The 23,910-nt window shown below is 47.7% G+C and overlaps 1 protein-coding gene across 1 annotated transcript in view; it reads left to right on the plus strand.

The window, feature by feature from the left end:
• The window catches only part of LOC134944931 (motor neuron and pancreas homeobox protein 1-like), an 81,281-nt gene that overhangs the window by 50,561 nt on the left and 6,810 nt on the right, over positions 1-23,910 (plus strand). Inside the window, exon 2 of the mRNA XM_063933881.1 lies at positions 12,861-13,021. Within this exon, the coding sequence (XP_063789951.1) occupies positions 12,861-13,021 (161 nt within the window). The remainder of the gene's footprint in view (positions 1-12,860; positions 13,022-23,910) is intronic.

Here is a 23,910-nt window from a genome sequence, read left to right on the forward strand (position 1 = left end):
GCAAGAGCCGATAGGCTTGTGGGCCGGTCCTGTCAGGCAGAGAGCTGGGAAGGCCGTGAGTTCTGGCTGCTCCCCCGCCTCCCCTCTCCATAAAAATGGAGGCCCCATGACTCGCGACACGCCCCCTTGTGCTGGTCGCGCCCCCTCGTCCATCTCCATGGAAACAGGCATGCCGCGAGTCCACGCCCCCTGACTCGCGGCATGCCCATTTCCATGTGGCATGCTCCCGAATGTAGTGCCCGCGTACATGCTGTGCGCGCCTTCACGCGCATGCCAGGGCTGAAATCGGACCCCAGTCCGTCCCTGTGTGTGTATGTATATATATATATATATATATATATATATGTGTGTGTGTGTGTGTGTATGTATACACAAACAAATAAATATTCCCACCAGAGCCCCTATGCAGAGGCACTCAGCAAAAATGTGAAATTGGCCTCTGTGTCTTATACAATTCCTAACATGCCAGCTAGCTTGTGTACATAGGCAGAAAGAATGGTCGTCACAAAAGGATTTGAAAGTGTACTTATATTGTGAACAAAGGGGGTCATTCCGACCCGTTCGCATGCTGCAACTTTTTGCAGCCGTGCGAATGGGTAGGAACTGCATCTGTGTGCGGGCGTCATTACCAGGGCCGGAGCTTCCACTAGGCAGCTTTAGGCAGCTGCCTAGGGGCGCCGGGTCCTGAGGGGGCGGCCTGCTACAGCTAGCTGAAAAAATTAGCGTGGTCCTACCTCTCACAGCCGCTGCAAAACTCCTCGGCACTCTTTTCTTACAGTAGCCGCGACTGCCAAGCTCCCGTATTGCAGCCCTCAGCTCCGCCTCCATTCAGCACAGGCATTAACTTTTGCAGCTCCTGGAGTCTTGGCCATGGGTGACATGTGGTGCTGTTCTTCATTCCAGGCTCTTTCACAGACTACTCAGTCCCAACTCTGTAACACTGCCTGCTGGTAAGGTGGCTGCACAGTGCACTCTCTGCATTTGAAAGGAAGGAGGGGAAGAGCAGCAGTCTGGGGGGGGGGGGGGGGGGGATGAGCAGTAGCATGCACACAGATGGTGGGGGGATAGAACAGCAGACAATTAACAGAGTGGGGGGGGATGAGAGCAGCAGGCAGCCATAGAGACTGGGAAGATGGGGAGAAGAGACAGCTATGCAAAAGACTGGGGGTGGGGGACAGCTGCAGCATGCCTTTCACCTGAAGGGTGGGTAGGGGCAGTAGGCAGAAGTTTTGCCTAGGGTGCCGAGAAACCTTGCACCGGCCCTGGTCATTACGCAGGCACGTTGTTGCCCGGCAACGGCCGTCGCCAGGCAGTGACGAGGGAACCGAAGAAAGAGTTCGCAGCAACGAACACAAGAAGATTGACAGGACGAAGGCGGACCTGGGCGGCAACTCACCGTTTCTGAGGAGTGTCCAGGAAAACGCAGGCGTGGTCGGCCATTGAAGAGGAGGGTTCCTGACGTCAGGTCAATGCCGGATCTTCGCAGCGGGTGAGTAACTCCAGAGCTGTGCAGAGACTGCACAAACTTTTTGTTTGTGCAGCTCCCTGCACAACCGATTGCAGCCCTGCACAGCCCAAACCTCCTCCCCTGTAGGTGGCGGTTACCTGGTTGCAGCAGTGCTAAAAATAGCCTGCGTGCGACCAGGTCGAATGACTCCCAAAGGGCCTAATTCAGACCGGATCGCTGCTGCAAATTTGTTAGCAGTTGGACAAAACCATGGGGGTCATTCCGAGTTGATCGCTCGCTAGCAACTTTTTGCTGTGCTGCGATCAGATAGTCGCTGCCTATGGGGGAGTGTATTTTCGCTTTGCAAGTGTGCAAACGCTTTTGCAGCCGATGGCACAAAAAAGTTTGTTGCAGTTTCTCAGTAGCTCTGGACTTACTCAGCCGCTGCGATCACTTCAGACTTTTTGGTCCCAGAATTAACGTCAGACACCCGCCCTGCAAACGCTTGGACACGCCTGCGTTTTTCCAAACCCTCCTAGAAAACGGTCAGTTGACACCCATAAACACCCTCTTTCTGTCAATCACCTTGTGATCGGCTGTGCGAATGGATGTTAAATCCATCGCCCAGCACCGATCCTCTTTGTACCCGTATGACGCACCTGCGCATTGCGGTGCATACGCATGCGCAGTTTTGCCGAGATTTAACCTGATTGCAGCGCTGCAAAAAGTTGCTAGCGAGCGATCAATTTGGAATGACCCCTCCATGGCCCTCATTCCGAGTTGATCGCTCGCAAGGCGAATTTAGCAGAGTTGCTCACGCTAAGCCTACGCCTACTGGGAGTGAATCTTAGCTTCTTAAAATTGCGACCGATGTATTCGCAATATTGCGATTACAAACTACTTAGCAGTTTCAGAGTAGTTTCAGACTTACTCGGTATCTGCGATCAGTTCAGTGCTTGTCGTTCCTGGTTTGACGTCATAAACACACCCAGCGTTCGCCCAGACACTCCCCCGTTTCTCCGGCCACTCCTGCGTTTTTTCCGGAAACGGTAGCGTTTTTATCCACACGCCCCTAAAACGCCGTGTTTCCGCCCAGTAACACCCATTTCCTGTCAATCACACTACGATCGCCGGAGCGAAGAAAAAGCCGTGAGTAAAAATACTATCTTCATGGTAAAATTACTTGGCGCAGTCGCAGTGCGATTATTGCGCATGTGTACTAAGCGGAATTTCACTGCGATGCGATGAAAATTACCGAGCGAACGACTCGGAATGAGGGCCCATGTGCACTGCAGGGGAGGCAGATATAACATGTACAGAGAGAGTTAGATTTGGGTGGGGTGTATTCAATCTGCAATCTAAATTGCAGTGTAAAAATAAAGCAGCCAGTATTTACCCTGCACAGAAACAAAATAACCCACCCAAATCTAACTCTCTCTGCAAATGTTATATCTGCCACACCTGCTGTGCACATGGGGCCTAATTCAGATCTGTTCGCTAGCTAGCTATTTTTTGCAGTGCTGCGAACAGATAGACGCCGCCTATGGGCCTAATTCAGACCTAATCGCACGCTAGCGTTTTTCGCTGCGCAGCGATTCAAGGCACTACTGCGCATGTGTATGCATTGCAATGCGCAGGCGTGTCGTACGGGTACAAAGCAGATCGTTGCTGAGCGATTGATTTAATGAAGAATCCATTCATACAGCCGATTACAAAGAGATTGACAGGAAGAAGGCGTTTGTGGATGGCAACTGACCGTTTTCAGGGAGTGGTCGGCAAAACGCAGGCGTGTCCAAGCGTTTGCAGGACAGGTGTCTGACGTCAATTTCGGCCTCGAACAGGCTGAACTGATCGCGGTGGCTGAGTAAGGTTAGACCTATTCAGAAACTGCACAAACTGGTTTTGTACAGGGCGGCTGCACATGCGTTTGAACACTTGCAAAGTGAAAATATACTCCCCTATAGGCGTCGACTATCTGATCGCAGCGCTGCAAAAACTAGATAGCGAGCGATCAGATCTGAATTAGGCTCTATAGGGGAGTGTATTTTAGCTTTGCAAGTGTGCAAAAGCATGTGCAGCCGCCCTGTAACAAAACCAGTTTGTGCAGACCAGATCCCGATAGCGGCACAGTCTGATACACTTACCAGTTGTGGAACGAAGTATTTGTTGTACAAACTATAATGTGCAGTGCAAGATGGATGACGTACTGAACAATGAAACACATTTCTCATATGGGCAGGGCCGGTTCAGGGGCTTTTTGCGCCCCGGGCGGCAATAGGGTGTGTGGCTTCATACAGGGGGCGTGGTCAGTTATGCCCCCTGTACTGTAGTAGCGCCGCTGAAAGGATGTGCGGTGCGCGATGACGTAATCGCGCACCGCACAGCAAAGGTCCTCTCCACGAAGGAAAACTAGACGCTAAGCGTCTAGTTCCCTTCCTGGAGATGACCTTTGCTGTGCGGTGCGCGATGACGTCAATGCGCACCGCATATCATTACAGTAAAGGTCCTCTCCACGAAGGGAAACTAGACGCGTAGCGTCTAGTTTCCCTTCACAGCGGGCAGCCGACGAAGGGAAACTAGACGCGTAGCGTCTAGTTTCCCTTCACGGTGGGACAGCGGGCATCGGGGAGCACAGCAGCAGCGGATCTTGCCATGGTGCGGCGCCCTCCGGAAGGCGGCGCCCCGGGCAAGAGTCCTGCTTGCCCGTGGCAAGATCCGCTACTGCATATGGGCAGAGGCTGGCCCGGTGAAATGGTAAGATAACATATACTGTTTCCAGGGTCAGTTTATGGGCCGCGTGGACCTGGGTCTGAAAATGATTGAGGGACTATTATTAGAAGCAGAGGAGGTACCACAGGTGCTGTGTGAGTGTGGCCAGTGCTGTGTGAGTGCAACCAGTGCCACGTAGGTGTGTACACCCCTAACTTGTCAGCCCCGACGTCTTCCTAAATATGTAAAAGTACAAGACTTGCATCATTTTGTGAGGAAAACAGAAATACAAATTTAATACTTATGATTTATGTCCGACCATGTGGCCAGCTAGTGGCTGGTCAGCATCATGCTGTCATGAGGATGGGCCTATATTTACAGTATGTGGGGACCTGTTCCATCCGTCCCATTGTTAATCTGGCCCTGATCGCTCCGGACTAGTGTAATTATTTTTTATTATTTTAACTGTGGCAATAAAAAAAATATATATCATCCCTCCTTTTTCTAATTTCACTAAATTACTTTCCCTACTGTGGTAGGTGATAAACTTTAATGAACAGTCTCTTTAACATCATTATATACACAGCTAACTTTAGCAGAGACAAACTGGCTAGTTTGATTATTAAAATATCCACCAAACAAAGAGCCTCAGTCCCGTCTTGTGCTTGCAGTCTGCTGTATACAGAGCCTTGTACTATTAACACCAGCCACTAAGTCAGTTATTGCATTCATGCTGTGCATTTGGAATGCAGAAAACAATTTTTGTATGTATCAGTTAGTAAATCATTGCAATGTGTAAGACAATTACCTGGAGGTATATAGAATTCTGAAATTCAGATACCTACCTGTACAGTGATACTGTACATATACTGTATTTTATGTCTCTAACATGAACTTAGGGGGTCATTCCGAGTTGATCGCTAGCTGAAAATGTTCGATGCGCAGCGATGATGCAAAAAAAGACACTTCTGCGCATGCGTTTGCGGCGCAATGCGCACGCGCAACGTACTTTCACAACAGCCGAAGTAGTTTCACACAAGGTCTAGCGAAGCTTTTCAGTCGCAGTGCTAGCCGCAGAGTGATTGACAGGAAGGGTGCATTTCTGGGTGTCAACTGACCGTTTTCAGGGAGTGATCGAAAAAACGCAGGCGTGCCAGGAAAAACGCAGGCGTGGATGGGCGAAAGCAGGGCGTGTTTGTGACGTCAAATCCAGAACTAAACAGTCTGAAGTGATCGCAATCTAGGAGTAGGTCTGGAGCTACTCTGAAACTGCACAATTTTTTTTTGTAGCCGCTCTGCGATCCTTTCGCTCGCACTTCTGCTAAGCTAAGAAACACCCCCAGAGGGCGGCGGCATAGCGTTTGCATCGCTGCTAAAAACAGCTAGCGAGCGATCAACTCGGAATGACCCCCTTAATGAATAGACCTGTTATCTATCCAAATTCTAAATTGCTGAAACAGTACTTGATATGGGACCCTATTCAGCATCAGTTGTAGTTTTGCTAAATTAGCAAAACTGCAACTGCTTGCAGTCGCATGCTTTGGGCCACCAGCATGCTAATGGCGGCCAGCAATGTGATCGCAATTCAATTGCCATTGCATCGCTGAATAAGGGAAGCACCCTGCCTGCACAGCCATTTTCCAAGTCGCATCGGCGGTGTGCAACGTCGCTCGGCTGTCCCATACTCGCCCCCATTTCCGACGCCACATCCCTGCAATGTGTTTACATCAATGCGATGTTATCACATCCTGCGCATACGCACTGAGCCTAAAAAGAGCATAATGTGATTGCATCGCTTTAGCGGCCCTTACTGAATAAGGCCCTTAGCTAGCTACACACATTGTGAACAATCTAGTTTGGTGAAATGGAAACATCATACCTGCCTACTTTCCTGGAGTGTCTGAGAGACTGAAATTTAGAGGAATTCTCCCTGTCTTCAGGGAGTGCAAGGAAACCTCCCATATCCACCTACTTCCCCAGTGAAGAACATTCCCAGTGGATTTTTGTGCAAGAAAAACAAAAATGTTTAAATTTAGGGTCAGGCTACTAACACTGTCATGACACATCTCTACAGAAGCAGTTTCAGAGAGGAGGGGGCCCGCATGCAAGTTCTGTGTCGGACCCTTCCTTTGTGGTGGAGTAGATTCTGGCTTTATGCTAGAGTCTACTGCACATGGACTTTCTATAATTTCTGCAGCTCTCAGCCAGTGCCAGTCCGTTGGAGCCGTAAGTATAATTATATGGGTGTAGGGTGTTATATAGATACAGTACCATACTTGCCTACCCTCCCCGGAATGGCCGGGAGGCACCTGAAAATCGGGTCACCCTCCCGGCCCACCCGGAAAGGTGGGCAAGCCTCCCATTTTCCTTGTCAGGCCCTCCGCACCCTGCCTTGGCCACCCACAGCAGGAACAGGTAGGTGGTCCGAGGGGATCTGATGACGCGATTTAACCCTATTTTCTTGGCACTGTATAGCGGGGGGCGGAGCCACAATGACGCGATCGTGATACTGCGCCCCCTGGACTGCCCACTTCCCAGTAATCATGCCCACGGACAGCCCACATTGACTGACCACACCCCACAGACAGCCCATCATGCCGCTGGCCACGCCCCCATGCACCTACAACGCTGCCTCCTACCGGAAGAGGGGGCAGCAAAGTAGGCAAGTATGTACAGTACACCAGTGGATCTCTACACTAGTATACGGTACATACACTTGTTATACCTGGAATATGCTGTATGATAAATGAAACTGTTTTGAAACTTGATGCACCTTGAGATAGGTCTGGCAAAACATATGCATGTAATTGCATTTTTCTTACATCTATCTTATGCCTACATACATTCAGAGCTCATATACACCCACCTAAATAAACACAACTTTGTCTATCATTTCTGTCTTTCCAAGCAATTCTGTAGGATTGAGCCAACACTGGAACAGAAGGCCGTGGATTACTCAGTGCCAAACCCAGCTAAATTAATAAAAGCTTTAGATTCTGACGATCAATAGAGACAAGCTGTCTTTATCTGCTGTCTAATAACTAATGATTGGTCTACAAACAAAGATAGACATCCAGTTTATAGAACTGTTTACACAGTGTTATCTGGATCACAGCGTGCGGGTCAGAGTGCAGTGCAGCACACAGTACACCTGAAGGGGAAATTTGCTGCCCGTGTAAATATTATCGTTAGGTGTGAATCTTACATAGAAAGTCACACATGCTAAGTCCCCGGCCATTGTGAGTAGTCGCTGTGTCGCAATGAAAGTTCTTTCATTTATTTACTGCAGTGTTTGAGGTGCAGATGCCTGTTTGGCAAATCTTTTATTTTCCCCATCTCTTCTGTCTCTCACGGGAACAGATGAGTGTGTACATGTTCACCTGGTATTCAGTACATGCTTACATTAAAGTTGCCACTGTGAATTGTGGACCTGTTACCTATAAGTAGTGGATGAGTCGTTTTGTCTACTGAAACAATTATTATAAGAGTACAGCCTATGAGTTCAATATGACCTATAGATATCACAGTTACATACTTACCTTCTTTTTTTTTTTCAATGGGAAGAGCGGGGAATGCAATAATGTAATTTGTGTCATCATCGCCCCCTCCCACAGCGCTGTAGTGCAATTTGCATCATGGGTGAGGGCAGTGTCATGAAGACATAACTCTGGGACTGGGGGGGTACCTGTCAGAGTGTCCTACTCTCCCGGGAGTCTCAGAAAACTGACCCAAAATTCAAGAGTCTTAATTCGATTAGGAATTAATGGAGCAATCACCGGCTGTGAATAGTCACAGCCCGACGTGCCATGCAATATGACGCATTGCAGCAAAGATGAACATGGCTACATCTGTAGTTGCCTCCGTTATACGTAGAATACAGATCAGCTTCAACACTGTATAAGTTTTCTCTCGGCGGTGAAGAACAAGTGAACTTTTCATAATGATGTATAAATAAAAGCCTGTGTATTATAGTGATAAATAAATTACTGCCACAGAACTGACTGATAATATTAGACATAAGTGCATCTAGCATGCTGAATGACCCATTGCTTTGCTGAAATGAGCCCAGTTTAGTGCACTTTGCTATTTACAGAAGCCCAAAGATACATATACCCTTAAGCAAAAACATTAAGATTTCTTCCATATGAAGCAAATGTCAACAATTGTCTTGCAACAACGCCACATGTCAAGGTCAGGGATATATTACACGGTAAGCTGACATTGGGTGTACGTAACTAACGTATTGAATGCAGTAGATATGGGCAGGTACAGTATATAGACAAGAGTGATGATGGCTGGGTAAGAGCATTTAGAAAACAGCAAGGCTTATGGGGTCCTTGAGGTCTGTCATGGTGAATACCTACCAGCAGTGGTCCGAGGAGGAGAAACCACAAACTGCCACCTATGGTATTGGTTTACGAAGACTCATTGATGCAAGAGGTCAAATAAGGCTCTCCCATCTAGTATGAACTAAACGAATGGCTACAATGACACATATTGCATAAAACTTATTTTAGTGATGGTGTAATATGTTACTTCACACGGTTCAGTGAACCTTGCTGCATATGGGACTGTACAGCTGCAGGTCAGTCAGACTGCGCATGCTGATCCTTGTCCACCATCAAAAGCGCTAGAACTGGACCTTGGATCAAGGGAAAAAAAACAACTATGGTACTTTAATTAATTTTTTTGTTCATTGCGTGGAAAGCTGAATACATGTGTGTCCTTTACCAAGAGAAGGGATTATACCACGATGCATTGTGGCAGGACAACAAACTAGTGGAGTGTGTGATGCTTTGGGCATTGTTCTTGTAGGAAACATTGGATCCACTCATATGGATGATAATTTGATGTGTACCACCTATCCCAACATCCTTTTATGGCAGTGGTATTATCTGATGGAAGTGATCCCTTTCAGCAGAATAATGCATGCTGCCACACTACACAGGTTGTTCGATAATGATTTGGGGAATGTTATGAAGAGTTCAAGGTACTGCCTTGGTCTTCAAAGTAATCAGATTTCATTCAAATGCAGCACCTGTGGTATGTATTAGAGCAACAAGTCCAATCCACCGCAGCTCCTTACATGAGTTAAAAGGAACTGCTGATAACGCCCAGGGCCAGTGACGGGAGGGTCAAATAGGACATCTGTACCGGGCTCAAGAACCAGAGGGGCCTCAAAGATATACAGCTTAGTGCCACTCCCCCTCCCTCCCCCCCCCCCCCAAATCCCCCCGGGATGTAAGCCTTCTTCTCCAAATAGGACAGCAAGCAGTAGGCGGAGGAGCCAGCTTTAGAATTGCACCAGTTAGTGTGTGTGTTAGTGTGCGTGTGTGTTAGAGTGCGTGTGTGTGTTAGTGTGTGTGTGTGTATGTGTCATATACACATGCATGCATGCATACATACATACATACATACATGTGCCGCTATCGGGAGGGCCCAGGATGCTGATGCTGTTGCCTGCCCGCCTGCCTCCATCCCTGCAGTTCTGCTGCTCTCCTCCGTCATCCTGCAGCTGTATTGAAAACGTCCCTCCCAAAATGGCCGCCGCCTCAGAGGAGACAGTTATTCAAGATACTAGAGGGATCCTCTAGTATCTTGAATAACTGTCTCCTCTGTGGTGGCGGCCATTTTGGGATGGAAGTTTTCAATGCAGAGCTGCTGGAGGGTCGGTGGACAGCGGCAGAACAGGGGGACGCCCGCGGAATGTGGGATGGACATCGAAAGCAAACCATCATATGATGGCAATGTTCTACCATTGAAACTTTCGATGCAATGGTTACTAACCATCACATCAAAAGTATTCGATGGTGAAAACTATTTATATGACTAGTTCATGCGCAAAAGCCTGTATTTTCTATTGCAATGTGGGAATTGGGATCGGGGGCAGGGCCAGACTCTGAGCAACATATTACTTTATCACTGGACATTGTGTGTATAATATACATATATAATATACACACACAATGCCCAATGATGAAGTAACATTGCCCCCTCAGTGCCAAATATACAATGCCCCCACTGTGCCAGATATACAATGCCCCCACAGTGCCAGAGATACATTGCCCCCACTGTGCCAGATATACATTGCCCCCACTGTGCCAGATATATAATGCCCCCACTGTGCCAGATATACAATGCCCCCACTGTGCCAGATATACAATGCCCCCACTGTGCCAGATATGCAATGCCCCCACAGTGCCAGATATGCAATGCCCCCACAGTGCCAGATATACAATGCCCCCACAGTGCCAGATATACAATGCCCCCACAGTGCCAGATATACATTGCCCCCACAGTGCCAGATATACAATGCCCCCACAGTGCCAGATATACAATGCCCCCACAGTGCCAGATATACAATGCCCCCACAGTGCCAGATATGCAATGCCCCCACAGTGCCAGATATACAATGCCCCCACTGTGTCAGATATACAATGCCCCCACTGTGTCAGATATACAATGCCCCCCTGTGGCAGATATACATTGTCCCACTGTGTGCTCATTGCCCCCCACCCCTTACCGCTGGCTGTTTCTTCTATGTGAGGGGAGGAGAGCGTAGCATAGTGTCTCTCTTGCCCCTCAATTCTCTTTGATGCCCGGTCTCACTCTCCAACGGCGGCGGGGTCTATCTGAAATGATGCGCCGGTTTGTTAGCCAAACAGAGCTCGCGGACCGGCAGCCAATCAGGAGCCGCGGCTGCCGGTCCATAAGCTCTGATTGGCTAGTAAACCGGTGCCTTATTCAGATTGACCGCGCCGCCGCCGTTGGAGAGTGAGACTGGGCATCCAAGAGAATTGAGGGGCAGGAGAGGCACTGCGCTGCGCTCTCCTCCCCTCACACAGAACGAAGCCAGCGGAATGCAGTATTGTGGACGACCCGGTGGTACGGCGTACCGGCTGGGAATTTCTTACAATAATGTGGATGGCAACTTGCTCAGTGCACGGTTTGCTTTGCTGTCTCACATGGGACCAATTCCGATGATTATGGTGTGGAGTTTGTATGTTCTTTCCATGGTTTTGTGTTTTCTCTTGGTTTTTCCCACAGTCCAAAACATACTCAAGCAAGGACTTTGTCCATAGCCCTCCTAAATTATTCCCCCTGAATCTGATCAATGGTGGTGTATAGCTGGAGTGATATAAATATCAGTGAGGTCACTCTGTCTCCTCTGAATCCTCCTAAGCTCCGAGTGTCTGTGGCTTCTGCTGCTGCAGGGTAAGGTCTGAGATCTGATTGGCTCTCTGAGTCAGTGAGAGCCAATCAGAGCTTGCAGTGGGCCCTGTTGCCTAGCAGCAGCCTAGAGAGGGGAGGGGGTGAGGGGTCTGGCTGAGCAGGCTCATGTCTGAAACAGACAGCCTCCAATGGACTTAGGAAGTTTCCCTGATAGACACAGCAGCAAGAGGAGGCATAGCTATTTGGAATTAGAAAAAAACAAGCTACCATCGGAAGAACATCGAATGACTATCATTCGATGGTGAAAAAACATCGGGAGGGCACCATTAAATGCTAAAAACACTACCATCGAAACGAAAACATCGATGGTTCGGAAACATCGACCATCGATGTCCATCCCTATGGAGAGACAGCGGCAGGCGGGCAGGTGGCTGCATGAGCATCCCAGGCCCTCCTCTCTCTGTCAGAGAGGCTGGGCCCGGGACAGCTGGGCCCCCAGCACCCCCCTGATGGCGGCCCTGCAGGGATTGCAGCGCAGGTGAGTCTCTGCTCGGGGTAAGAGTGGATTGGTGAGGGGATACAGAGCTTTGTGATGGGGTGGGGGAGCAGGGAATGCAGAATGGAGTCATTGGGGAGAGACAGACTGTGGGGGAGGAAAGAGAGATATACATATTTATATATGTGTATAGATACATATACATATATTAACAGTTTCTTATATAGTGCAGCAAATTCTGTTGCGATTTAATATATAATGCTATATATAGAACGCCTTGTCCCCGACGATGAAATAAAGGATGCTATAGTAAATCTGTTTAAGAAGTCTGCTTGAGTACCGCCGAATACCTCTGTATCTATTGTATATATATAAAATATATATATATATATATATATATATATATATATATATATAAATAATCTGAGGTGGCACCAAGATATATCGGTCCTCAAGATTTCTGTTGCTGGCCCTGTTGACGCCATGGTACCAGATTCCACAGCAGGACACCTTCAGAGGTCCTGTAGAGTGCATGCTTTGTTCTGGCGGTACAAAGAGGAGCAACAGCATATTAAGCATCTGGTCATAATGTTTTGGCTCATCAGTGTATGTCGAAGGGATTGTCCTGCAGTATGATAAGTTAGTTGAATTAACTGTATTTATTAAGGGATACAAATATATGGGCATAAGCAGTTACAGCACTTAAATTCTGAATGAACATGCTTAATTTTCAATTAATGTTTTTGGGCAATCTCAGCAGTCATTAGTTCAGTGGCACTGGGAGGAAATACACTTTTACACCTTACAGAGCACAGGATCATGATATGCTGCTTAATATACTGCTTCAGTAAAAGAAAAATATTATGGAAAAAGTAGTAAAACTCTAAACGACATTTGCCTGAGACTAACATGTTGTCAAGCCTATAGCTGATTTGTAGCTTAAAGGAAATTGCAAATCCAGAAACACTGTCTAAAAGTTGCTAGGAAAAATGGCAGTACCTTGTAGTTATTCTGGTGCCTCTTGTTATTCTGCAGCCTCCGCTCAGCCTGGACTGCTGGGGAAGTGCAGGCGTCCTCGTACAGCTTTCACCAGCCAACAGCTGCTTGAATTGGAAAACCAGTTTAAACTCAATAAGTATCTATCACGACCAAAGCGTTTCGAGGTGGCCACTTCGCTTATGCTGACTGAGACACAGGTGAGTGTCTGACATACAGTATACAACATACTACAATGCCTTTATCATACATGTATGTACTTATAGTCTGCATATATTTCATCCTATGTTAGCAATGAGAAAGTGTATCACAAATATCAAATATGAATATTATGAAATATTGGATCTACCCAAAAACTGTATCCGCTCTATTTAAGGGATAGGTGCTCTTTATACATGATTCTCTATATTATCCTCTAGCTACCTAAAGCATCTAATTATATGTTCAAGGAGATCTGCATCCTTAATGATCAACAAACTCAACGGAGTGAGGTGGGGGGGGGGCAGTTTATTGAGGCACAAGCTATTTTGTACTACATCACACAGTGAATATCCTGTGAAATAGAAAGGTTGAATAATTAATAACTGCTCCACTCAGTCGCAAGTGTAAGATGAGACTTCCTTCAGTCTCAGCTGGCGATTCCTTGAACTGTGTGTGCAAGTCTTAAAGGCCCCATACACTAGAACGATAATGCCCGTTTTCATCCGATTTCGGGCATTCGGACCGATTTATCGGGTGAAATCGGGCATTTTGAAGGTGTTTCGATTCGATCCGATGCGCGTTCCCGTGAGCATCGGATCCCCTAGATTGAATGTGCAGCACTAACGATCATGTCCGACCCCGCAGGCATGGCTGAGATTGCATACGATACATCGTATGCAAAAGGACCGCATACGATATATCGTATGTGATCCTGCCGCCGAGGAAGCTGCCGGGCAGTTCAAGGGAAATCGCCTCCGACTTCAGCCTTAGACATATCGTTGTAGTGTATGGGGCCCTTTACTTGCGACTCTCTACAACTAGGGGGCTTATTCTAGGGCTGGATAGGGCGTGTAAACACAGGAAGTGGGTGAGCATGCAGTCTCAACAAAAGTACAGTAAGGGCGTTTTCTGGGCATGTAGTTTTCAGTTAAGACAAATATGAACTTAAAGCATACTTGCCTACTTTTGAAAAAGCATTTCAGGGAGATGTGAAAGTAACACCTATCAGCGCGGATGTGTACTGCTACATCTGAGAGGCGTGTCATAAAAATGACTTAAATTCAAAGGTAAATGAGCCTCAAAGTTACTAAGATCTACTTGTTGAAGAAAAGACACTGATATTTTGCAGGATTTGTTGGTGTATTGTGTTTTACAAGGGGTTCCATATACTGTAAGTGGCCACGAGAAACCTTATTTAAGATGCATGTAGCCATAGGGTCATTGTGCCCTATAACCAATGCAGGGAAATGGCACTGATCATCCCATTTGAATGTATATATGACTGATTTCTTCCCCCCCCCCCCCCCCAAGAATGTAACAGCTATATAACAGGGATAATGTGCAATCAGGGAGATTGATGGACTATTCAGGGAGTCGGGGAGATTGCTACTATTTCAGGGAGTCTCCTGCAGAATGAGGGAGGGTGGACAACTATGACTTAAAGTCTTAAACATAGACTCCTGAATGGTCTGACTTGCTTCAGCTCTGATACTAGTGTAAGTGTAAAAGTTAATAGTGATGACTGCGAAGCTGCTAATGTTGACTGTGTCCGATTGGTCACAAATGTGAAAAAAAACCCACATTTATAAAAATACATGAAAACAACAGGAGCAGTACTTAAAAACACACTTTACATGGCAAGGGACCCTTATTTTCAAAACATAAAGACTGATTCATGCACAACGGAGGAGCGAGTAGCATGCACAGTTATTATCTCAATTAGTAGCGATGATCGGGCTGGGTACACATCGCTAAGTGTACCCAGCCTTAGTTTGCTTAAAGTCTACCAATTAGATGACAAAAATAAAGTTAGTATATGTGAGGCTCAGCCAGAATAGCCTTACATTGGGGGTCATTCCAATTTGATCGCTAGCTGCATTAGTTCGATGTGCAGCGATGAGGCAAAAAAACGTCACTTCTGCGCATGCGGCACAATGCGCACGCGCGACATACTAATACAACGAACGATGTAGTTTCACACCGGGTCTAGCGAAGCTTTTCAGTCGCACTGCTGGCCGCAGAGTGATTGACATGAAGTGGGTGTTTCTGGGTATCAACTGACCATTTTCAGGGAGTGTTCAAAAAAATGCAGGCGTGGCAGGAAAAACACAGGCGTGGCTGGGCGAACGCAGGGCGTGTTTGTGACGTCAAAACACGAACTGAACAGTCTGCAGTCATCGCAAGCGCTGAGTAGGTCTGAAGCTACTCTAAAACTGCACAAAATTATTTCGTAGCCGCTGTGCGATCCTTTAGTTCGCACTTCTGCTAAGCTAAAATACACTCCCAGTGGGAGGTGGCATAGCGTTTGCACGGCTGCTAAAAACTGCTAGTGAGCGATCAACTCGGAATGACCACCATTATGCGATCCCATACGATACGATATTGTATAGTGTGTATGTAGCATAAGCGTTTTCTATTATCATAGAGAGAGAGCTATAGCTATAATGTATATAATAACCAGTATACATAATAAACAGTATGTAAAATACACAGCTCTTAATGATCTATGAATAATATTTGCATAAATATCCCTTAATAATGTAGGCCATGTACAAAGTAATAATACGCCCTCTCGTGTATTATTAGTGCAGTACAGTCCTATCAGATTTTTCTGGCATTACAGCTGACTATTGTATTATCTTGAGATGAAGGTGTGCCCTCTTGTGGTCATGACTGGAAATTCTGTAAACAAATTTAGTACCTACTGTGCTCTTTTCTCATTATTGTTATTAATAAAGGCGGTCATTCCGAGTTGTTCGCTCGCTGCCGTTATTCGCAGCGCAGCGAACAGGTTACTACTGCGCATGCACATGCATTACAATGCGCAGGCGCATTGTTCGGGTACAAAGCGTATCGTTGATGGGCGATGGATTTAACGAAGAATTCATTTGCGCAGCCGATCGCAAGGAGATTGACAGGAAGAGGGCGTTTATGGGTGTCAACTGACCGTTTTCAGGGAGTGTTTGGAAAAACGCAGGCGTGTCCAGGCGTTTGCAGGGCGGGTGTCTGACGTCAATTCCGGGACCGAACAGGCTGAAGTGATCGCAAGGGCTGAGTAAGTCCAGAGCAACTCAGAAACTGCAATAAAACTTTTTGTCCTGCTCGGCTGCACACACGTTCGCACACTTGCAAAGCAAAAATACACTCCCCCGTGGGCGGCGACTATGTGTTTGCACGGCTGCTAAAAGTAGCTAGCGAGCGATCAACTCGGAATGACCCCCAAATTGTTTAATTTGGAAAATGTAAATATATTATTAACTGATACCTGATAATTCTTAAACTTTTTTTTTAAACTTCAAAACAGTTAACATGGTGGCTTTTGCCAAGTCTGTTAATATTCCTATACCAGTGCAAAGTATTTTTTCAGTCTTTGTCAAGGGAGAACTTCAATGCCACAGGCTCCATGGAATGCTGGAGATGTGTTCCATTTTCTTAGATGCCCCAGATATATATTGTTTATGATAAATTGTGGTGATACGGAATTTTATTACCACACTACTGACCTGAAACAGTAAAGGGCCCTACACACTGGCCGATTTGTGTTAAAGATATGAACGATCTCGTTCATAAATGAACGGGAACTCGTTCATATCTTTCAGTGTGGAGGCTCCAGCGATGAACGATGCGCGGCCCCGCGCTCGTTCATCGCTGGTCCCCCGTCGGCTGTGCATGCAGGCCAATATGGACGATCTCGTCCATATTTGCCTGCACTTCAATGGAGCCGCGTGACGGGGGGAGTGAAGAAACTTCACTCCCCCCGTCACTGCCCCCCCGCCGCCGGGTCGCCCGAATCCGCTCGGCGGCAGATCGGTCAATGTGTAGGGCCTATAAGGGTTATCCAGTCTCTGCATGCTTGTTTATTTTAAAAAAATAAAGCTAAAAAAATAATAGATTAAAAATATTTAACAAAAACCTTTGTAAATGAAAAAAGGGTTTATTCAAAGTATAAAACATTTTTCAATGATTTTCATCTGATACTTGACATGCTGAGACCACTGCAACAGAACATGTATTGTGACGGTTCAGGTTTCGTCGTACCCTTTTGTTGTACAGGACAAGAGGGTAAATGTATTATTGTTCTCTTTTCGTTTCTTATGTTTGTACGTGCGTGGACATGCTTCACCTCCGGATAGCAGTGAAGCGGGTTCACATATCGACGTAATCTATTATACATGATCCAGACATTGATGGAGAGCGTTAACTCACCTGTCAGGTGATCAGTGCTCTCCCACTATCGGCGCTCCTTAGTGGCGTTTGTTCCTCACTGCGCACGCACCTGCTATTCAGGGCCGGATTAATACTGGGGCTGATGGAGCTGCAGCTCCAGGCCCACTCTCCAAAATAGGCCCACAGCTTCCTCAGATCGTGCAGCTGTAGTTAGGAAACAATTAAGGGCACTGTCAGGGTCTGCCACACACGTGACAACTCCTGCCGCAAGCCGCCGACTGTTCACCCGCATGTGCCACTGCCCACCCGCCCGCCTGGCAGCAAGGGTAATAGCGCGCGCCGTGCGGCCAGAAGCAGCAGTGACAGAGAGGGAGGGGAGAGAAGACAGTGCGTGCGCCGTGGAGGTGCCTGCCGCTGGGGCCATTCATGCCGGGTCAGAGGTCGTAGACAGTAGGAGAGACAGGCGGCTAGCAGCCAGGGAGGGAGCAGAGCCTGTGCTGCTTACCGGACAGCAGCCAGATGGTAAAGACCGGACGGAGCCCTCTGAACGGCACGACCGTAAAGTTCATCTCATTCCCCAACCGCTCGGGGCTGAGACAAGTGGGCAAGGTGAGGGGAGAGGGAGGCCAGGTAGGAGAAGCACCCTGTGTAGTCTCTCTTCTCTATTAGTATTGTGTTGTCTCTCTATCATTATTTCTCTATCGTCCTAGTGGATGCTGGGGTTCCTGAAAGGACCATGGGGAATAGCGGCTCCGCAGGAGACAGGGCACAAAAAGTAAAGCTTTTACAGGTCAGGTGGTGTGTACTGGCTCCTCCCCCTATGACCCTCCTCCAGACTCCAGTTAGATTTTTGTGCCCGGCCGAGAAGGGTGCAATCTAGGTGGCTCTCCTAAAGAGCTGCTTAGAAAAAGTTTAGCTTAGGTTTTTTATTTTACAGTGAGTCCTGCTGGCAACAGGATCACTGCAACGAGGGACTGAGGGGAGAAGAAGTGAACTCACCTGCGTGCAGGATGGATTGGCTTCTTGGCTACTGGACATCAGCTCCAGAGGGACGATCACAGGTACAGCCTGGATGGTCACCGGAGCCGCGCCGCCGGCCCCCTTGCAGATGCTGAAGTCAGAAGAGGTCCAGAATCGGCGGCTGAAGACTCCTGCAGTCTTCTAAAGGTAGCGCACAGCACTGCAGCTGTGCGCCATTTTCCTCTCAGCACACTTCACACGCAGTCACTGAGGGTGCAGGGCGCTGGGGGGGGGGCGCCCTGGGAGGCAAATGTAACCTATATAAAGGCTAAAAATACCTCACATATAGCCCCCAGAGGCTATATGGAGATATTTAACCCCTGCCTGGATTCACTAAATAGCGGGAGACGAGCCCGCCGGAAAAGGGGCGGGGCCTATCTCCTCAGCACACGGCGCCATTTCCTCTCACAGCTCCGCTGGTCAGGACGGCTCCCAGGTCTCTCCCCTGCACTGCACTACAGAAACAGGGTAAAACAGAGAGGGGGGGCAAATTTATGGCGATATTTTGATATATATAAAGCAGCTATAAGGGAGCACTTATTATAAGGCTATCCCTGTTATATATAGCGCTTTTGGTGTGTGCTGGCAAACTCTCCCTCTGTCTCCCCAAAGGGCTAGTGGGTCCTGTCTTCGTTAGGAGCATTCCCTGTGTGTCTGCTGTGTGTCGGTACGTGTGTGTCGACATGTATGAGGACGATATTGGTGTGGAGGCGGAGCAATTGCCAAATATGAGGATGTCACCCCCTAGGGAGTCGACACCAGAATGGATGCCTTTATTTATGGAACTACGGGATAGTGTCAACACGCTAAAGCAGTCGTTTGACGACATGAGACGGCCGGACAATCAATTAGTGCCTGTCCAGGCGACTCAAACACCGTCAGGGGCTGTGAAACGCCCTTTGCCTCAGTCGGTCGACACAGACCCAGACGCAGGCACTGACTCCAGTGGTGACGGTGACGAATCAACCGTATTTTCCAGTAGGGCCACACGTTATATGATTTTGGCAATGAAGGAGGCGTTACATTTAGCTGATACTACAGGTACCACTAAACAGGGTATTATGTGGGGTGTGAAAAAACTACCTATAGTTTTTCCTGAATCAGAAGAATTAAATGACGTGTGTAATGAAGCGTGGGTTGCCCCTGATAAAAAGCTGATAATTTCAAAGAAATTATTGGCATTATACCCTTTCCCGCCAGAGGTTAGGGAGCGCTGGGAAACACCTCCTAGGGTGGACAAGGCGCTAACACGCTTATCTAAACAAGTGGCGTTACCCTCTCCTGAGACGGCCGCACTTAAAGATCCATCAGATAGGAGGATGGAAAATATCCAAAAAAGTATATACACACATGCAGGTGTTATACTACGACCAGCTATAGCGACTGCCTGGATGTGCAGTGCTGGGGTAGTTTGGTCAGAGTCCCTGATTGAAAATATTGATACCCTGGACAGGGACAATATTTTACTGTCGTTAGAACAAATAAAGGATGCATTTCTTTATATGCGTGATGCACAGAGGGATATCTGCACACTGGCATCACGGGTAAGTGCTATGTCCATTTCGGCCAGAAGAGCTTTATGGACGCGACAGTGGACAGGCGATGCGGATTCAAAACGACATATGGAAGTTTTGCCGTATAAAGGGGAGGAGTTATTTGGAGTCGGTCTATCAGATTTGGTGGCCACGGCTACAGCCGGGAAATCCACCTTTCTACCTCAAGTCACTCCCCAACAGAAAAAGGCACCGACTTTTCAACCGCAGCCCTTTCGTTCCTTTAAAAATAAGAGAGCAAAGGGCTATTCATATCTGCCACGAGGCAGAGGTCGAGGGAAGAGACAGCAACAGGCAGCTCCTTCCCAGGAACAGAAGCCTTCCCCGGCTTCTACAAAAGCCTCAGCATGACGCTGGGGCTTCTCAAGCGGACTCGGGGACGGTGGGTGGTCGTCTCAAAAATTACAGCGCGCAGTGGGCTCACTCGCAGGTAGATCCCTGGATCCTGCAGATAATATCTCAGGGGTACAGGTTGGAATTAGAGACAGATCCACCTCGCCGTTTCCTGAAGTCTGCTTTACCAACGTCCCCCTCCGAAAGGGAGACGGTTTTGGAAGCCATTCACAAGCTGTACTCTCAGCAGGTGATAGTCACGGTACCTCTTCTACAACAAGGGAAGGGGTATTATTCCACTCTTTTTGTGGTACCGAAGCCGGATGGCTCGGTAAGGCCTATTCTAAATCTGAAGTCCTTGAACCTGTACATAAAGAAGTTCAAGTTCAAGATGGAGTCACTCAGAGCAGTGATAGCGAACCTGGAAGAGGGGGACTTTATGGTATCCTTGGACATCAAGGATGCGTATCTCCACGTTCCAATTTACCCCTCACACCAGGGGTACCTCAGGTTCGTTGTACAAAACTGTCACTATCAGTTTCAGACGCTGCCGTTCGGATTGTCCACGGCACCTCGGGTCTTTACAAAGGTAATGGCCGAGATGATGATTCTTCTTCGAAGAAAAGGCATATTAATTATCCCATACTTGGACGATCTCCTAATAAGGGCAAGGTCCAGAGAACAGCTAGAGATGGGATTAGCACTGTCGCAAGAAGTGCTAAAACAGCACGGGTGGATTCTGAATATTCCAAAATCCCAGTTAATGCCGACAACTCGTCTGCTGTTCCTAGGGATGATTCTGGACACGGTTCAGAAAAAGGTTTTTCTCCCGGAGGAAAAAGCCAAGGAGTTATCCGAGCTTGTCAGGAACCTCCTAAAACCAGGAAAGGTGTCTGTACATCAATGCACAAGAGTCCTGGGAAAAATGGTGGCTTCTTACGAAGCAATTCCATTCGGCAGATTCCACGCAAGAATTTTCCAAAGGGATCTGTTGGACAAATGGTCAGGGTCGCATCTTCAGATGCACCTGCGGATAACCCTGTCTCCAAGGACAAGGGTGTCTCTTCTGTGGTGGTTGCAGAGTGCTCATCTATTGGAGGGCCGCAGATTCGGCATACAGGATTGGATCCTGGTGACCACGGACGTCAGCCTGAGAGGCTGGGGAGCAGTCACACAAGGAAGAAACTTCCAGGGAGTATGGACGAGCCTGGAAACGTCTCTTCACATAAACATTCTGGAACTAAGAGCAATATACAATGCTCTAAGCCAGGCAGAACCTCTGCTTCAGGGAAAACCGGTGTTGATCCAGTCGGACATCATCACGGCAGTCGCCCATGTGAACAGACAGGGCGGCACAAGAAGCAGGAGTGCAATGGCAGAAGCTGCAAGGATTCTTCGCTGGGCAGAGAATCATGTGATAGCACTGTCAGCAGTGTTCATCCCGGGAGTGGACAACTGGGAAGCAGACTTCCTCAGCAGACACGATCTTCACCCGGGAGAGTGGGGACTTCATCCAGAAGTCTTCCACTTGCTGGTAACCCGTTGGGAAAGACCAATGGTGGACATGATGGCGTCTCGCCTCAACAAAAAACTGGACAGGTATTGCGCCAGGTCAAGAGATCCGCAGGCAATAGCTGTGGACGCGCTGGTAACGCCTTGGGTGTACCAGTCGGTGTATGTGTTTCCTCCTCTGCCTCTCATACCAAAAGTATTGAGAATTATACGGCAAAGAGGCGTAAGGACGATACTAGTGGTTCCGGATTGGCCAAGAAGGACTTGGTACCCGGAACTTCAAGAGATGATCACGGAAGCATACCAAAAGTATTGAGAATTATACGGCAAAGAGGCGTAAGGACGATACTAGTGGTTCCGGATTGGCCAAGAAGGACTTGGTACCCGGAACTTCAAGAGATGATCACGGAAGATCCGTGGCCTCTACCTCTAAGGAGGGACTTGCTTCAGCAGGGTCCCTGTCTGTTTCAAGACTTACCGCGGCTGCGTTTGACGGCATGGCGGTTGAACGCCGGATCCTAAAGGAAAAAGGCATGCCGGAAGAAGTCATTCCTACTTTGATTAAAGCAAGGAAGGAAGTAACCGTGCAACATTATCACCGAATTTGGCGAAAATATGTTGCGTGGTGCGAAGATCGGAGTGCTCCGACGGAGGAATTTCAACTGGGTCGATTCCTACATTTCCTGCAATCAGGATTGTCTATGGGTCTCAAATTGGGATCTATTAAGGTTCAAATTTCGGCCCTGTCGATTTTCTTTCAAAAAGAATTGGCTTCAGTCCCTGAAGTCCAGACCTTTGTTAAGGGAGTGCTACATATACAGCCTCCTGTGGTGCCTCCAGTGGCACCGTGGGATCTCAATGTGGTTTTGGACTTTCTAAAATCTCATTGGTTTGAACCACTAAAGAAGGTGGATTTGAAATATCTCACATGGAAAGTGACCATGCTTCTAGCCCTGGCTTCGGCCAGGAGAGTGTCAGAACTGGCAGCTTTATCTTACAAAAGCCCATATCTGATTTTCCATTCGGACAGGGCAGAACTGCGGACTCGTCCGCATTTTCTCCCTAAGGTGGTGTCAGCATTTCATCTGAACCAGCCTATTGTAGTGCCTGCGGCTACAAGTGACTTGGAGGACTCCAAGTTACTGGACGTTGTCAGAGCATTAAAAATATATATTGCAAGGACAGCTGGAGTCAGAAAATCTGACTCGTTGTTTATATTGTATGCACCCAACAAGATGGGTGCTCCTGCGTCTAAGCAGACGATTGCTCGTTGGATCTGTAGCACAATCCAACTTGCACATTCTGTGGCAGGCCTGCCACAGCCTAAATCTGTAAAGGCCCACTCCACAAGGAAGGTGGGTTCATCTTGGGCGGCTGCCCGAGGGGTCTCGGCATTACAACTTTGCCGAGCAGCTACGTGGTCAGGGGAGAACACGTTTGTAAAATTTTACAAATTTGATACTCTGGCTAAGGAGGACCTGGAGTTCTCTCATTCGGTGCTGCAGAGTCATCCGCACTCTCCCGCCCGTTTGGGAGCTTTGGTATAATCCCCATGGTCCTTTCAGGAACCCCAGCATCCACTAGGACGATAGAGAAAATAAGATTTTACTTACCGATAAATCTATTTCTCGGAGTCCGTAGTGGATGCTGGGCGCCCATCCCAAGTGCGGATTATCTGCAATAATTGTACATAGTTATTGTTAACTAATTCGGGTTATTGTTGAAGGAAGCCATCTTTCAGAGGCTCCGCTGTTATCATACTGTTAACTGGGTTTAGATCACAAGTTGTACGGTGTGATTGGTGTGGCTGGTATGAGTCTTACCCGGGATTCAAAATCCTCCCTTATTGTGTACGCTCGTCCGGGCACAGTACCTAACTGGAGTCTGGAGGAGGGTCATAGGGGGAGGAGCCAGTGCACACCACCTGATCTGGAAAAGCTTTACTTTTTGTGCCCTGTCTCCTGCGGAGCCGCTATTCCCCATGGTCCTTTCAGGAACCCCAGCATCCACTACGGACTCCGAGAAATAGATTTATCGGTAAGTAAAATCTTATTTATATGTTCTTTATACAGTGGCCATCGAGTCTGATTTTTTATATATGTATGTATGTGTATATAGGGAGTCATTCCGAGTTGTTCGCTCGTTGACGATTTTTGCTATGCTGCGATTTGCTGCTAAATGCGCATGCGCATGGTACGCAGTGCGCATGCACTAAGTTATTTAACTAAAAACTTAGCAGTTTTGCTGGTGTTTGTACGACGCTTTTCAGTCGCACTGCCGATCGGTAAATGATTGACAGGAAA

Source organism: Pseudophryne corroboree, chromosome 7 (assembly GCF_028390025.1).
Source record: "Pseudophryne corroboree isolate aPseCor3 chromosome 7, aPseCor3.hap2, whole genome shotgun sequence".
NCBI lineage: Eukaryota > Metazoa > Chordata > Amphibia > Anura > Myobatrachidae > Pseudophryne > Pseudophryne corroboree.